This window comes from Crocodylus porosus, unplaced genomic scaffold, assembly GCF_001723895.1.
Source record: "Crocodylus porosus isolate Cpor-Errol unplaced genomic scaffold, CroPor_comp1, whole genome shotgun sequence".
NCBI lineage: Eukaryota > Metazoa > Chordata > Crocodylia > Crocodylidae > Crocodylus > Crocodylus porosus.
The window spans coordinates 18,547,931-18,564,198 of NW_017728915.1; the positions used below are offsets into that span (position 1 = coordinate 18,547,931).

General features: G+C 40.7%; 2 protein-coding genes across 4 annotated transcripts in view; one reads left to right on the forward strand and one right to left on the reverse strand.

Annotated features, from left to right (window-relative positions):
• The window catches only part of PHKB (phosphorylase kinase regulatory subunit beta), a 195,880-nt gene extending 195,588 nt beyond the window's left edge, over positions 1 to 292 (reverse strand). For 2 of the 3 annotated variants that reach the window (XM_019535772.1, XM_019535775.1), the window contains exon 1: positions 163 to 291. In XM_019535772.1, the coding sequence (XP_019391317.1) occupies positions 163 to 229 (67 nt within the window). In that variant the 5' untranslated portion in view covers positions 230 to 291. Of the gene's footprint in view, positions 1 to 162 lie in introns of all 3 variants that reach the window. The other variant, XM_019535774.1, reaches the window with a different exon arrangement.
• Positions 293 to 369: 77 nt separating this feature from the next.
• Positions 370 to 16,268, forward strand: part of ITFG1 (integrin alpha FG-GAP repeat containing 1) — a 200,017-nt gene continuing 184,118 nt past the window's right edge. The window contains exons 1-5 of the mRNA XM_019535776.1: positions 370 to 592; positions 4,512 to 4,585; positions 7,291 to 7,436; positions 9,360 to 9,417; positions 11,171 to 11,245. Coding sequence (XP_019391321.1) covers positions 410 to 592; positions 4,512 to 4,585; positions 7,291 to 7,436; positions 9,360 to 9,417; positions 11,171 to 11,245 — 536 coding nt within the window. The 5' untranslated portion in view covers positions 370 to 409. The remainder of the gene's footprint in view (positions 593 to 4,511; positions 4,586 to 7,290; positions 7,437 to 9,359; positions 9,418 to 11,170; positions 11,246 to 16,268) is intronic.

The following is a 16,268-nucleotide window of genomic DNA, read 5'->3' on the forward strand; positions in this document are numbered from 1 at the left end:
CTCAGCCACCACCCGCCCCGCAGGCCTTTTTTTAGCCCAGAGGAGTGCGGCGCTCGGGTTACCGCCTGCGGGGACATAGCAGCCAAAGCCAAAGCCAGGCGGGAGCGGGCCCCGCGCCAGCAGCCAGCAACCTCCACCCCGGCAGCAGGCACGAGGTCCGACCTGAGCGCTTGGAGCGGGCTCGCAGCTCCACCACCTTCCAGCTCACGTCCGCCAAGTGTGCCGCCATCGCCGCGCCGCGACGCACTGCCGCTGCTCCCGCTCCCGCCACCGGCCTCAACCCAGGCAGCGGGGCACCGCGCGACACTGTCGCAAAGCGCCGGGCCCGTCCCGGAAGTGAAGCGCGGGGATTGTGACGGCCCCGCCTGCCACGGCCGTAAAGCGCTGCTGTTGCCGGCGGGGCTGGAGGATGGGGGGTCGTGGGGTGTTGGTGCTGGTGGTGTGCTGCTTGTTTTGCCTGCTGCGGCCCGGCCGCGCCCTGCATAATGTCACCGCGCAGCTCTTCGGGTCCGAGGCCCGCGGCGTCCTGGCGGCTTTTGGGGACTTCAACTCGGACAAGCAGACGGACCTGTTCGGGCGGGATCCCCGTGACCAGGTCACTTCACCTCCGAGGTGTTGGTTGTAGTCGTGTTCGTCTAAGGATGTAGGCAGGCAAGGGTCTTTGGGTAAATCAGATATCTTTTATTAGATCAACTCATAGTTGGAAAAATCTAATAAAAAGATATTCGATTTTTCCAAAGAGCCTTGCCTAACTTCATCTCTGAGGGGATTTGTAGTGCATTTACTGCCCCTGCAGCTGGGTTCCTTGTGGCTCAAACTCTTCCCCCACCCTTAACATGAGGGATGTTGGTATGAGGAGCAGTTTGAATTGAACTCCACGTGACCTCAAGTTGTTGAGTCTGACCCTGAAAGAGTGAGTCTCTGCCCTGTGCTGCCCTGCCAGGGGGTCGTCCAAGAGGCACCACAGCAGGTTGCATCCTGGTCAAGATTTGGCTTTCCTGGGGTGCAGCAATAGGGCTCTGGTTGGAGCCAACCATTGGCAGTGGATAGTAGCGCTGAAGCATGGTGCCTTCTTTCTTTGGCTTGTAACTCCTCATGTTGTCTCCTTGGTGGAATGTTCTTGAGGCCTTGTGCTACTTGCCAGGTGGAAAGACTCGTTGCTGTGTCATCAAAGGTATTGGGAAATCATCAGGATCTGGAAACTGTAAAAGCTGCAGTTCTGTGATCAGCCTCCTTTTCTGCAGTGCACTGTGTAAAAGACATATTTTTTCCAACATAAGGAGAAGCAGGAGTGTGGCTTCCACAGAGGTGACATGGGACCTTGCCCAGACTTCCATGGTCTATGCTGACCTCAGACTATTGTAGCTTCACGATATGTCTCCAGGCACCTGAAAAGAAAATGAATTGGTTCTCTCATATCTGAGCCCTTCACTGGTATAAAAAGCTGGTTGTGTCTTAGACCCTGCTGATTTACTTTATTTAGTCTAACTTGGGCAAAAGAAGAACAGTTCTAGGTGCTCCTAGGAGAAAGTCCACACCCCAATGTGTCAGGGCTCCATAACATTGTAAAAATTTCAGTGTATCTATTTTTTATACCTAATGTCTTAAACATTGTTGCTTAGATAAAGAATAAAAGTAGTTCCAATAGATCCAGCTCAGAACTTGCATTTGGATTTTTCTGGAACCAGACACTTGGTCTCCAACTTCCCTTGCCTAGAAAGAAAATTAGAAAATCTGTTGTGGGTAAGATCCCTTGTGCATGTATGTACACACGCATGCGCTGTTTAGAGCCAGTCAGATTAGTTGGGCAAGTTCCATGTCTTACTCACACCCTCTACAAGGTACTGTTTGCTATGGGTGGTTCTGCTATACTAGATTTTCCACAGCGTCCTGGCTGTTGTTGAAGATGGGTATCTGTCATTTTCCCTCTCTTGACGTCTTTGTTGGGTTATTCTGTGTTGTGAATCACTCAGCTACTACTTTTCTGTTTTATTTGTGTAACCATGACATTTGCCACAAAATGGTGTTCCGAAATACCATTTTGTGTTGGTTTGGCTTTTAAAGCTTCTAGATATTAAAAGTTGGTGAAATAGTCTTGAAAATGTGAATTTAAAATAAACCAATGAGTTTTTCTGAATTTTTGGGTGGCCTGAAAGAGCATCTCTGAAAGATGTAAACTGTTGGTACATTTTAGTTGCTGTCCCATGATCTGCAGTTACAGGGCTGCAAAATGTGACATTTCTCCACAATTCCATAGATACTTGTGATCTGCTGTAGCCAAATGGAGGACATTTTTGTACATTTGCCTGTGAGACCTAGGGGTAGATCCACAACTTCCCAAAGCGGTGTGTGGGACCAGCAACCTGCACTGCAAGGGTGGCTGCACACCCTGCACCTAGCCTCTTCCACCCCCACCAGTACAGGTAGGAAAGCCCACAGGAGTCCCTGGGGACTTTTAAAGTCCCTAAAGGGGATGAAAATCCCCACTTCCTGCTCAGAGGCAGCCCCTTCTCTCCTCTTTCCCCCTTAGCCCCAACTCCCCTGTCTGCTGCTGTTGCTTTCTCCACTAATGAGAGGTGGAAAAGCTCCAGAGCCAGCCAGGCTGAGTGGAGACTAGACTCAGCTAGAGAGGAGACAGTGACAACAGTGTAGTGGAGAGTAGTTCCCCTCCACCCTGTTCTGAGCATGTGTAGGGACACCCCTGTCCATCCCTGTTGCCACTGCCCATCCCCAGCAGAGCACAGCACAGCACAGCCAGCAAGAACAGCTCTGGTGCTTCCCTATTCCCTGGAAAAGCAGGGAAAGTCAGGTGGGGGAAAGAGGCAGAGAGGGGGATGCCTTTAAACAGGAAGAGGAAAGGAGGAAGGGATTTTCATCTGCTTTAGGGTCTTTAAAAAGTCCACAGAGGCTCCCATGGTGCATTGCAGTTCAAAAGGGAAGTGCATCCATGTCACTGCACTCCCTCTGGATCCACCCCTGGTGATCAACAATATTTTTTCTGTTTGTGCCTGGAATCCTATTTTTGATTGACTGCCATTGTACTAGACACTATACAAACACTAGAACACAATCTTTGTTCTGAGTAGTTTGTAGCCTGCATTGATAAGGTGCCTGTAGGATGTGGGAAAGGGCATAATATGCAGTGTGTTATGTTAGCTTCCTGCTTTTTCTGTTGGGGGGAAAGCATCTATCTTTAGTTAGGAGGGGATAAGGTAAATTGAAATAAAAGGAAGTAACTGAGAAGGTATCCAGAGAGGAGAAGGAGGACAGATTTGGAGTTGAGTTGAAGTGAAAAGAATGTAGAGATTGAGGCAAACACTCAGCAGTGCAAGAGGAAGTTCCCTTAAAGCTGTAGAGACTTCTCTGAGTGTCCAGAGGTCCAAAAGTGTGCTTCAGCTGGTTCAGCACTTACCAAATGGATAGCTACTTGCTCTTCAACTATCCTAACAAGGAGAGGTTAATTTCCTTGCAGCACATTCGTCTTGCACTGTACTTTGGATGCAGAGAACGTGGAGTCCAGTCCATAGTCATTGTGTAAAAGGAATCATAAGTACAAACTGGCCAGCTAGGTTTCATAGAAGATAGCATGGCATCTCTGCCATGGAGAGAGAAACTCTATACTGGTCTCAGGATTTTCCCTGTCCATAACACAGAGTTTTCTGAAACAGCCCTCCTAGGTAACATCATGACAACCAAGGCCATTACAGCCTGGCTGCCTGGAGAACACAGGAAGCACAAAGTTATCAAAAAAGCAATGCTGAAGTAGTAAAGATCAAGAAAAAATGTGCCAGTATTTTCAATTAGGAACCATAGTTTTATTTGGAGAGAGGCTTGGGATTATAGGGGAACTAGTGAAGATTCAATAACTTAATTTTGTAGTGGAATTTAAGGGTCATGCCATAGAAGTTACTGCAAGAGTGCCTTCAATGACATGAGCTACTAATTGGGCATTTCTTAAATAACTGTAGAGTGGCACTGATGCTTGTCTGTTTCACTACCTCTGTGTCACTTGAAATAACATCATAGTTCCAGAGAAACTGACCGCTATGTCATGCATTGAGTTATGCAGCTACTTTTGTCTGGAGACTCAGGAAGGTGACCTTAGGAGATGCCAGAATTGTTTTGATATTTGAAAGGTTACCTTTGCTGTCAGAAAAATTGGAGCTTGTTAATGTTAAAGAAACTGATGTCTAAGACCTCATTCACTCATGGCAAGTACTGGCAGGTGTGAAGGATTCAAAATTTTTGGTAAGGTTGAGAAACATGTTCATAAAGCAACAAGTTGTTTTGGATTTAACATAATTTCCTGAAGCCATGAAAAGGAAGCATTCTCTTTTATTTTCTGTTGACGCAGGAGGAAGTGAGGGAACCTTTTGGAGGTTTTTTCATCTGTACAAGCTGATCAGTAATTATTTGTAGAGGCACATTATCTCAAGCGTAACTTGTTCAATATTGCTCTAAATTTGTACAACTAAAGTTTACAAATGATCACTTTTTTGCATGCTTTTTCAGGGAATGAATTATTTATCTTTCTGGCAGACCAAAAAGAACCATATTTTAAACCCAGAGTGAAGTTATCAATGATGTAAGTACTGATATGAAATGTTTTAGTGCTGAAGTAATGTTATTCGTGGTGACAGTTATCTTGTTCTCACTTGTAGTCATTTGGAGCAAAACTAGGATTCATACTGTTCTGATTTTTGTTTGCTTCAATGTTTAGTTTGGTCTGCATGTAGTATTTGGGTTTTAAATTGTAAAGATAAACTTACTGAATCTTGTTATGAAAGGTCATTGCTATGATTTTACTTGTGTGGATTATGTGGGTTGTATGAGAGAAAGTGGGAGAACAAACTGTATATTCTCATGTTTATTTCTGATTTCGTAACTTTGATTTTTTTTTCTTTTTTGTCCTTTGATTGCAAAAAGCAGAATTTTTAATATAAGTGAACCTTCAGAGAGATTTTTTTTTTTAACATCTTGGGCTGAGAGAATGTAATAGGTTGGAACTTCATAGAGCATGTTGTTTGTCTTTCATAATAGGATTCATTTTCTACTAAATCATACTGCTGATGAAAACCAGCTAATACCTATTTTTAAAAGTTCTTAGTATATCTTTAGACTGATCGAAAACTATTGTGCAGTATGTGGAGAATAGAGTTCTATACCTGCCCAAGCATTTCCACAGCAACTAGTGAAAAGAATAAGTCATCTCTTTTAAAACACTAATGAAGTTTTATGCTGCTTTTATCACTGAATTCCAAGATAATGCACATTAATATTATGAATCAATGAAAAAATAAATTGTTGCATTCTACCTTAATATTTATTCACATGTGGTCAAAGTTTTTTGTTGAAATGAACTAGTCTTAAAGTTGTCTGTGGTGACTATATTTTATAGATGACTCCCAGGAAGCCTTAACTTTCTTTGCCTCCTTGTCTTGTCTCCCAAGATATATGGGACAACATCACAGTTTCTGTTTTTATTGAATGCATTTAATAAGTCTGACTTTCAGTTTTGATGCAGATGCTAGCCTATTTAGTTTGTCTCTATGAAGAACCTTCATGCAGACATGTACATGGCTTTATGAAAGTAACCCTATGTGGTATGCACAAATAGATGCCTGTTTTCACATGCAAGCACATGATTACTGAAGCACTGAAATTCAGGCTTTGTACTAATAGAAGCAAAGCAAGAAACAAATAACAATACAGAGGGAGTGAGTAACACGTGGCAAAAGACAAGATAATGGGTCTTTCTAAAGACAATCTACCATTCTGGTTCTTACTGCTTAGACCAGAGGTGTCAAACATGTTCAGCCAACAGAGCCTGGCCAGACAAACCCCAATGCTGATCCTGGCTTTAATCAGACCAACATGGGGCATGATGTGCAACCATGGCACAAGGCTGGATTGGATCCTCTTTTCCCTCCCCTGCCCTTCCTTCAGTATACATGATCTAGCAGCCACTTCAGGTGGGACCCATGCTGCAATCAGTGTGGATACCAGAACAGCTGGAACACATGCTGTATGTGGTGCAGTCCAGCTAGAATGGCAGCTGAGCTGCACATGGCCACCACAGCCAGAGTGCACTGCACATGCCACCTGCTTCAGCTGGTCTGAAACCTGAGCTGTGTGCAGCATAGGCCCCAGACTGGCTGGAGCAGGCACTGTGCGGGGCGCAGTCCTGAGGCTAGCACCATGTGCAGGGGCCATAGGTCCAATCCAGCCTGTAAACCAGCCTTATCAGTTAGATGCCCCTGGCTTAAACCTTGTGTGTTTACTATTCTGCTTTTAGGATCTAGGCTTTTCAGGGACAGTTGTATGCTGTAGTGGGTAGGGATGTAAATATTGTTTAAAAAATATTCATTTAACCTCCTCTAATTATATCAGTTAGATGGTAAACCAGTAACACAGCAGCTCAGACACAACAGCTGTTCCCTGGGGCCCTTTTGGAGTGGAGGGAGGGTGGCGCGTATGGCAAGCCCTGCCAGACAACACAGATAAGTGAAACCCCATTCTGGAAGAGAGGGGGAACTTTGAATGAGTAGGTGATTGTTTAATTGACAAGTCATCAGCCTGCCCACTGTTTTCTTTTTTTAACCTCATAGGCTATGGCAGGGGTGGGCAATTAACTCAGTGAGCGGCCCTCTTCCTGAAATTTGGCAGGACATCGAGGGCCACATGACAGGCAGCCAGGGGCAGATTAATATTAATTTTCTAAAATTTTTAGGGGCCCCACGGGCAGAATAAAATGGCCTGGCGGGCCACATTTTGCCCACCCCTGGGCTATGGGTAATATCCCCCCACCCCCTTGCCCTACCTGCCTCTCCTCTCTTCCTCTTCCCTTCCTCCCTCCTTCTTACCTTGCTACCTTCCCATTCCTGCTAGGGCACTGCATAGCTTCCCTTCCCTGCCAAACTGTGTCCAACCCTGCTCTAAATTTTTAACCAATAAGCCCAGTGATAATATGTTACCTTACCAGTTAATCATCTAACCTTTTGCATCCCTAGTAGTTGGGAGAGCCAGCTAGTAAGATTGTGCAATGGGGGGGTGAAAAAGCCCTTTGGTACAGAGTCATTCTCAGAGCTAAAACCCTTTTCCTACTTCAGAGCAAGAGTGTTGCACAGTATGTCCATGTAGTGTTATTTGTTGCAACAACAACAACAACAAAGAGAGCAAAGAAGAAAAAATCCTAACCAAAATGCAACAAATTATTAATCTATAAAGACTACTTTTCAGGGATTCTCAGATTCTGTTTTTACAATTAAATTTGTAATTTTATAATTTTAGAGGTTATGATGTTGTAATAACCAGTGTGGTTCCTGGAGATTATGATGGTGATTCACAAATGGATGTTCTCCTGACAACTCGGCCCCAAAATCATGGCACTGATGAATTATCAGTGTTTATTTTCTGGGGACATAATCAAACGCTAGGTAAGTTTGTTTTACTTTTTAAATTAATGGCTTGTAAGTTGTAACCCCTTAGACAGTATAACCATTGTTTCTACAAGTGAAGTAATAAGATTTAGCATTTGTAATAGGTCTAGATTTTCACATCTGTATAAAATTAGGTAGTAAAATTACACTTAGTAGGGGAGCGAAAATTCAGGGGTTTTTGGACAAATTGATATTCCTTATGAAGTGCTAATATTTAAACAACAACTGAGGTTGGAGCAAACTCATTGAGGTGTCATTTTTCCTGTTTTCGAGTTTTATACCATCTTCTTGCACATTGTCAAAAATAATATAATTTCAGGTTGGAGTTATTTAGGAATTTGATGATAAAGCATATGATGTTTTGAGAATTTACTTAGCTTTGCTTTTGTTGATTTAATAATTTTAATGTGTTGGGAGTAATTACACTTGAAAGAAACTTAGTTTCCCTGTTCAAGTTATTCTTGTTTATTTGCCTTGCTGGGAAGTACCTGTTTAGAGGGAGAGTCTTGGGAGGGGCCAAAAGGCAGTGTTTAAACCATCACTATGATAAACATTTATATAATGCACAGTAATATCGATACTAAATACTAATGCTGCTGGGCTGAGTCAGATGTAGTAAACAGGGTGAAGGAAATGTATTGCAGTAAATGAGGAGTGTATATGACAGCCAGAGAACGGGAAAGAAAATGAAGGGTTGACTGGGACCTTAGCTCTGTAGTCCTTGAATAAAGGGACTTCAACTGAGATGGAAGGATGTAGGGCATTGTCAGAAGGTTGCCAACTGGTGAAGAGTTGTAGGTATAGAATGGGATTTGAGGGAGAGGGACTAGAAAGGGAGGTGAAGTGCATCTACACAAGAAGGTGGAATATAGAAAGTCAGGTATTGCACAGATGATGAGGCAGTTATATAGAAAAGAAGAGGGAATGGAAGCGAGGTGTGAAAGGACCTGGGCATGGGGAGATGAGCGTAGACCCCACTTCAATCTGTGCCCAGAATAATTGGAGCGTAGGGAAAGTGGTGCTGGATTCCCATGTACAAAACTCTCTAAATAGTAACCCCATATTCTAATTATAAGCTGAAATCACATTTTCATGTTCAGTTTTAGGAAAGGCAGATACGCCACCAAGTAGAATGATATTATACATTAATAGTTTGGGCGGGGAGGGGTGGGGTTCCTGCATTGATTAACCAAAAAGAGGGTATTGCCATGCAATTATTATATTAGCTCAGTTTCGTTTATAAGTTGAGTGGAATTTTTATAGTTCTTCCTGAGGGAGGAAAAGGTTGATTTACTTTGTCAAAATACACTGTGCAGCAATCTAAATTTTATTCCTCAGATAATTAAATAATATGCAAACTAGCTGACAATTAGAATAGACAATCCTCTTTCCTTTTCAAAGGATCCTTTTCCAGTTGTTTGTTTATTTCTGAATAGGCACTACAAACAGTGAAAAATGCCATGTATAGATTCCTCTTTTGTATAATACACTAAACAGCATTTTTCAGGTACATGCTTTATGGTCTTGTATCTGAAGAGCCTGTTTGTCTTGACAAGTTCAGATTATTTTTATTAAACTGCATCTTCACAATATTCAATCTGCATTACAATAATAATTACCAAGATGGATCATATAAATAGAACTGGATTATATGGTAGGTATAACTTCAACAGTTTGAGCCTTGAGTGGCTAAAGGGAAGGAAGCTTCAGAGTCTGAATGTGAATTACCTTTGGTTTGGCAGTTTGAATTTATATGGAAGTCCGAGCAGTCATAGAACTCCATGGGTAGAAGGCTGGCTGTGGCTTTGATGCATAAAGTGGCCTAGAAACATTGAATAGATAAATACCTATTTATTACCAAAATGGTGTCTTAACTGTTATGAGATATTTGTAACTTAAGTGAATGTTTTCTCTTTTCAGATCTTAACCGTAAAACTATATTAAATAAGACATTTCATGATGAGCCTCTAATCATGGAGTAAGTACTCAATGCATCTTTTTGGGAACAAGTAACTTGCAGTAATAAATTGAGACATAAGATTTCTTACATCAAAAGAAAACTGCTACATTTTAAGATTGGAAATGTGTCCTGTACTAAAACACAATATGAAATCCTTTTGATTTTTAAGCATTAAAGAGCATTAAACTTAACTACTCTCTGGATGTCTTTACACGAGACACTATTGCGTAGTAAAGTGTTGGTGTCTACATGTGTGCAGCATTTACTGTGCAGTAAATTTAGTCAACTGTGCAACTATCTACTACCTGTCAATATAAATAGTAAACTAAGTGTGCAGTAGTGCATGTGTAGACAACTGGGAGCAAATTTGCTTCCCATCAGCCCCAACACTAGGGGGCCACATGAGAAGGGATGTTCCCTTAGTCCTGGCAGTACTCGGCTCTGGGCTCTGCCTAGAAGCTGGGAGCTGTGCAGCACCCAGCTGGGGTTGTTCTCTGTGCCCCCCATCCCGCCCCCCATTGCAGTGCTGCTCAGGTCCCTGCTTCCCACAGGAGCCAGAAGCCAAGCAGCACCAGAACTTCCTGGAGCTCCCTGCTCAGTCTGAGGCTGGCTGGGAACTGTCCCTTCTGGGGTAGCTCTGGGCTGAGCAGGGATTTCCCCAAGCAGCTCGGCTGGCTGGGAACTGTCCCAAGAGCTGTCATGCTTCTGGGTTATGATTTCCAGAAGAGACCAGTTCCTGGGCAGCCTCAGGCTGCTCAGGGAAATCCCCACCCAGCCCAGAGCTGGCTGGTAGTTGCCCCAGGAGCAGGACAGCTCTTGGCCAGCCCCAGGCTGCACAGGTAAGCCCCTCTGGGCACAGTGCTTGTCCCTGTGTGCACCAGGCTGGGAGTGGTCTGCAGCAGCAGCTGTCTCCTGGACCCATGCACATCAGGACCCCTCTCTGTGTGTATGGGGAAGGAAACAGCTGCTGCTACAGCTGGCAGATCTCTCTTGGCCCCTTGTGCATGGGAACTGGCCCCGTGCTCCCTACCAGCCCCATGGCTAACACCCTGGAGAAGCCTGGAGCTCCCCCTGACAGCTGTAGGGGGCTAGAGCAGGATAAGAGCAGCCTGTGTACACATGCTCCCAGGGAAGGTTTACTGTGCAGTAAACCTTTATAGCATAGCATAGCATTAGTAGCATGTGTGGACGTGCCCACTGTTGCCTTACAAAGAGAGAAACACATTCTATTTTTGTGATATTTGCAAAATAGCCTTCTGGCTTCTCCTAGCAAACAAATGAATATTCAATGTGTAATATTCTGAGGTTACCAACAACATGATGATTGGGATTAGATTATTAAATTATACCAATTTCTCCCACAGTTGGACCAAAAGAACTTTTGGGAACACTAGGAATTGGAAAGAGAATTTATTCAAACTTGGGGGGGAAAAATGTGGTTAGGGGTGCTTTAAGAATGCAGAAACTGCTTTGAAATGCATCTGATGATAAACTTTTTAAAGCAAAGTAGTGAAGATACTTCATGTCAGATACTTCAAACTGGTTTATATATCTCTGCATCAAGTCCTTATCTTGGTTTGAAGTACTACGGGAGATTATTTGTATGAGCCCTGGTATTAAACAGTCTGGTGTAGAAATGAAACTCCAAGGTCAAAGCACAAAACAAAATGCTTTTGTTTAGAGTCTCAAATAAGTTGAACAAAGGACATTTTATAATAATGTGAACTATCAGTACTTGGTAAGATGATGTTGAATTTGCTCTTATTTTCAGTTTCAATGGTGATTTAGTTCCAGATGTCTTTGGTGTTACAAATGAGACAGATAAGCCGCAGATATTGATAGGCAGGTAAGCCAAGATTTTTACTTATTAGCATTCATTATTAATGTTTCTTTCTTGGTGCATATACATCACTGCCAACTTTATTTAATAATACTATTTTGTTGACACTGAGGTGTATAGTCCTTGAACCTTTTTCATTCTTCTCCTCTTCCTTTTAGGCTCAATGCTTTTTGTACTCTAGCATGTTGCATCTAATTTCTGTGACTAACAAGGATTCTTTTTTCAGCATCTTTTATTGAACTATGTTGTTGCAGGAAAAGAAGCTTTGAGGCACAAAGTGTCTTTCCTCAGGCCTGGGAAAGAAGCAGAAATGGAGAAAAGGCCTTAAGGAAGGGCACTCTTTGCCTGAAGCTTTTCTAACATTTCTTCCATCAAAACAGTTGATCTAATAAAGATATTGCCCAAAGTCCCTTGCTTCTCTCACATTTCCTGCACAACCATGGCTACAACAAATATTCTAATTTCTGCAGCGTTGTTGTGGAAAACCATTGTTGGATGGCAATTTCAAGAAAAAATGAAATTGAGTAATGTGTTGTTTGACATGGAAAAAGTCCAAGATAGTTTCTTGGTGGTACTGGGATCCACTTAAGTAATGCACTGTGTGCCATTTAGCTTTAATTATCTTTGTGCAACCCTAATATGCTAGATGCTGTACAAACATGTAGCCCAATGATGGTCTTTTGAGTTTAGTCTGAGACACTAACTTCATATGTAGACTAACAGATCACAAAAACTGTGCAAAGTGAAAGGTGTTTCTACAGATTCCAGTGGACTGTCTATTATCGTTAGTTAAGGAACTGATAAACATTACTCACACGTTTATATGTACAGACCACCACACTATAGTTTGTGTTTAGGGACACACTAGGAAATTAACCTGTGGTTCAGTTAGTATCTTAAAGTGTTATAATAAATGCTGGTATGGTATTGTCTGATGACACTGGAACCTTTTCACTGGAGGTAATTTTTTTTGATTTTGGTTTATGGCAATTGCTTTTGGATTCGGTGTATACTTGTTGCTTTTAATTCCCTCTTCTTCTCCTCCCTATTTATTTGACAGTTCCCAAAGGGAATGAACTCCTGGATTAGAATGAGTAGGTCTAGCCTTGTGGTTTTTATGTCCATCTCTTTCCTGTCCTACAGTAAAAAAGCAAAGTGGATGATATCTAACCCTTTTTTCCTATTTGATTTTGAATTTTAAGCATCAGTTCACACCAGTAAATGGTATGATTACATCCATGTTGTTTGTTGGACTCTGCAATGCACTTGAATGGCAAGAGTCCATGACTTACTTAGAGAACTTCTGGGTTCAACTCCTGCTTCTAATCTGCAGGTCTCCTGAGTTCTCTAGGAGGTAGAGAATACCAAGAGTTCAGTAAGAGAAGTGGAAGAGACAATCCACTGTCTTCTGCTTTTTTTCTTAATTTTTTTTTTTTACTTTTGTCCATCACAGTCTTTTCTGAGAACTTCCTTGAGCTCAGTGCCTGACATCATCTCTATGGATTGCTAGGGATTTGGTCCACTGAAAAATTACACTGTGTCAATTAATGGAAAGTAGAGCTGTGAGCAGTTTTGACAGGTGTTTCGTACTGAAGTTATTTCAGTGCGTTTTGAAGTTGGGCTTGCTTGCAGTTAAACAAACTAAGGAGGGAGAGAGGGAGGGGGAAGAGTGGGGAAAGACTGCTCTGATATTGACATCTAGCTCCTGAATTGCTTCCCCCAGCTCTTCCCAGGGGGTGCAGGCCCCTGATCTGCGCATGGGATGACAGCAGGCTGCCGCTGCCAGCAAGTGATATTAGTTTTGCTTTGAACAGTTTGAGGTGCAGGTTCCCAGAAACCCTTGCACCTATCTCCTTGAAACTTGGCAGGCTTCATGCCCTCAGAACGGGCTACCATTCCTGCAATTTTCACATGAATCAGGCAAGAAATGATAAAGGTATAGGCATTTTTGTGAATCCTCATTCTAGCCTATGGGCGAAACGTTGAAATGGCAAAACAGTTTCAATGAAATGAAACGGACCAGTGCTTCAGAACAACTAAACTAAACACTGTCCCTTCAAAACAGTGAAATGGAAGTCAAAATGAAGTGGTGCTGTTTCACACAGCTCTAATGGAAAGCTTTTCTTATGACTGCTTTTACAAATTTGAAGAGAACCAATAAAAAAAAAAAAATCAGTTTTGTCACTTAAGGCTGTGGAAGTGATCTGTTGAAATAATTTTTGCAGAACAGTCACACCTGTAGATATGTATAGCTTGTACCACAAAATTCATTGGTTTTAGTTTTTCTCAACTGAATTGGTTAATTGTCTGATTCACATTATATGATCGTGTTCTAAAATTTTTGTTGGTTTTGGCTCTCAACTTTTTATTGGTTACATATATATTTTATATAAATTAATCGAATGGCATTTTTTAACATTCTCTCACCAAAGGTTTGAGGAAATGCCTGTGTTTCAAGTAAAGCCTTGGCTAGTTACTTGGACAATGAAGCTGCATTCTCTCTTCACTGTATTGTCATTACAATGCAAAAGAAACACGACACCTAGGAAATTGCTAATAGAAGGAAAAAAATAATTACCAAAAAGACTTGAGGATAAGAACAAAGTTTACAATTTGTTTGAAAAAGTAAAAGAAGCACATTGCATGCTCAGGTTTAATAGTTTTCTGACAAGAATTGAAGCTAGATTTTTGCTACTCAAAAGAGAATATGATTAATGCTAGCAGAAAATTCAAACTTGGCTGCGTAGCTTTCAGCATCCACATATGAATATGTCATCTGTTGGCCTGATTCTATGATTATTGTATTCTTTCCTTAGTAAATTTTGGTAAGACTTTTAAGGTACTTATTATTTTACAGGACCGGCTTCTTAAATCAAGTTTTCATTACTAGAGCTTCACTTTAATATTGCAGCCTCTTTTTCATAGCTATATTTTTACTTATTTTTCACTTTAAGTGAATCTCTGGTAGTTTAGACTCATAATGTAGTACTTTTGTTTTTTAACTAAAACTTTATGCATAGTCTAGCATCTTTAATGTGTCGTCTATCATCTTAATAGATCAAATGAATAAGAAAATGTACTATGGCACTTGTTGTGCTGCTGCAGAGTAAATCCAGATGTAGCTGGTCTCTGACAGCTGTTTTAATTTTTTTTATGTAGTAAACACTGATGCTCATTTTAAAAGAAATCGTTTGTTGTGAAGTCTTTTGCATTCCTCTGGGGATTTTTTAGCTATTATGTCAAAAGGAGCCTATTAGAACTGGAAAAGTTGATCAGATTATACCACCGTTTCTATGGAAACAGTACCTCAGATCTTCTAATTTACATCTTTCTGGCTTATAAGAAATGTTTAATTAAGGATTTTTTTTATTCTTGGATATCAGTCTAATACGTTGTCAAAAGCATATTAAAACAAGAGGCTTTAATAAATTTCTAACTGGTTTTCTTAAATGTAATTGTTCATAACAGCCCCATTTTGCAGACATTCTCAATTGGGACATTATTTGAATATCTATGTATCTTTGGCAAAACAAATCATTATCTTTATAGTAAGGAAAATAGTCTTTTATTTTTTAACTATATAGAAGTATAATTGAAAATTCTCTACCCTTCTAAGAGTCATGCTTTTTGGTCATTAATCTCTTCTTGAATTTTATCAAGATGACTTTTACATAAAACTATGACTTGTGGAACAATGACTGCAAATTCCTCAAGGGTGTTCATGACAGTAACTGTAGCCTTGGAATGATTATACTGAAAGTATCCGGTTTCTAGAGAGAACAAAGTTATTTTTCCTATGAGGAAATAGTTGTAACAGCATGTTGGCTCAAAGAAATGTATTGGATATAGTTCAGAAGAAGGTTAATATTACAGGCCAGAATATAGTCCACACCTGATAATGTGTTGTTTGTTTGTTTGTTTGTTTTTTTTAAAAAAAGTTAAGACTTGAGGGGGGTATTATAAAAATCCTAAGCCTTGTTTTAAGGTTTAAAATGGCACTGTCAACATTTGTCCTAAGTCAAGAAACAAATACAAAGTCCACGGAGATCTGGAATGATGCATTTTTACTATTATATTGGACGGGGGTTTTTTTGTTTTTAAGAGTTTTGTAGCTTGTCCAAAATATTAAATGAAAGGGATGAGAGATGATATTTTTTCAGCAGCTTGATTGAGTAATACATAAAGAAGCCATAATATTTTAATGAAAAGAGTTTATGAACAGGATTTTCTGTTCTTTTTTTAATTTTTTTATTACGAAATTTTAAACAACATTGTTGACAGTTGCAGACCTCACTGCATATGTGTTCTTATGCTAATCATGCTTGGGAAATTGATCATAGATGCAGGAACAGGTTTCCTTACGCAAATTAAGGCACCTTGATTGTTAAAAGTTGCCTCCAAAAACAGTGCAGCCAATTTACTGCTGGTACAACCAGGACTGAATTTGTTACTTTTCCACATCCTTCCTTCCCTACTCCTTTTTTCTACTTTCAAATGCATAGTCTGCTTGTTTCTGCACAGCTGCCATAGTACAATTCATTTGTTCCCAGTATATGCCCTCAGCTTCACCCCTCAATTCTTGTGCATCACTTCCGTCCTTGTTTTGCTTTTATAATTATTTTACCAAACAAAATCTTTTGTTTACCCACACAAGGCATAAGCTGCTTGCCATAGCATGTGCTTATCTCTGTTTTTGCTGGTCTCTAAAAATCCAAAGATGATAAATATTTAACACAATAGTTTGACCAAAATGAATCAAGAAAACAAAAAATGAAGTTTTAAAATGTGGTTAGACCTCTGAAATTATTTTGTGTTTCCTCTTGGCTTTTTGTACTCTTAGTGTAGTTTGATCATTTAAACTCATTCAATATTATGAGAAACTAACTTCCTGAAACAAAACATGGTCTCCACATTAACTACGTGAAATAATCAAGAGATGTTCAATATTCTGTGAAATGCATAATCGGGGGGGGGGAACTTGTTTACTTTTTTTTTTTTTCCACAAAATTATAGATTTTTTTTTTTTTTT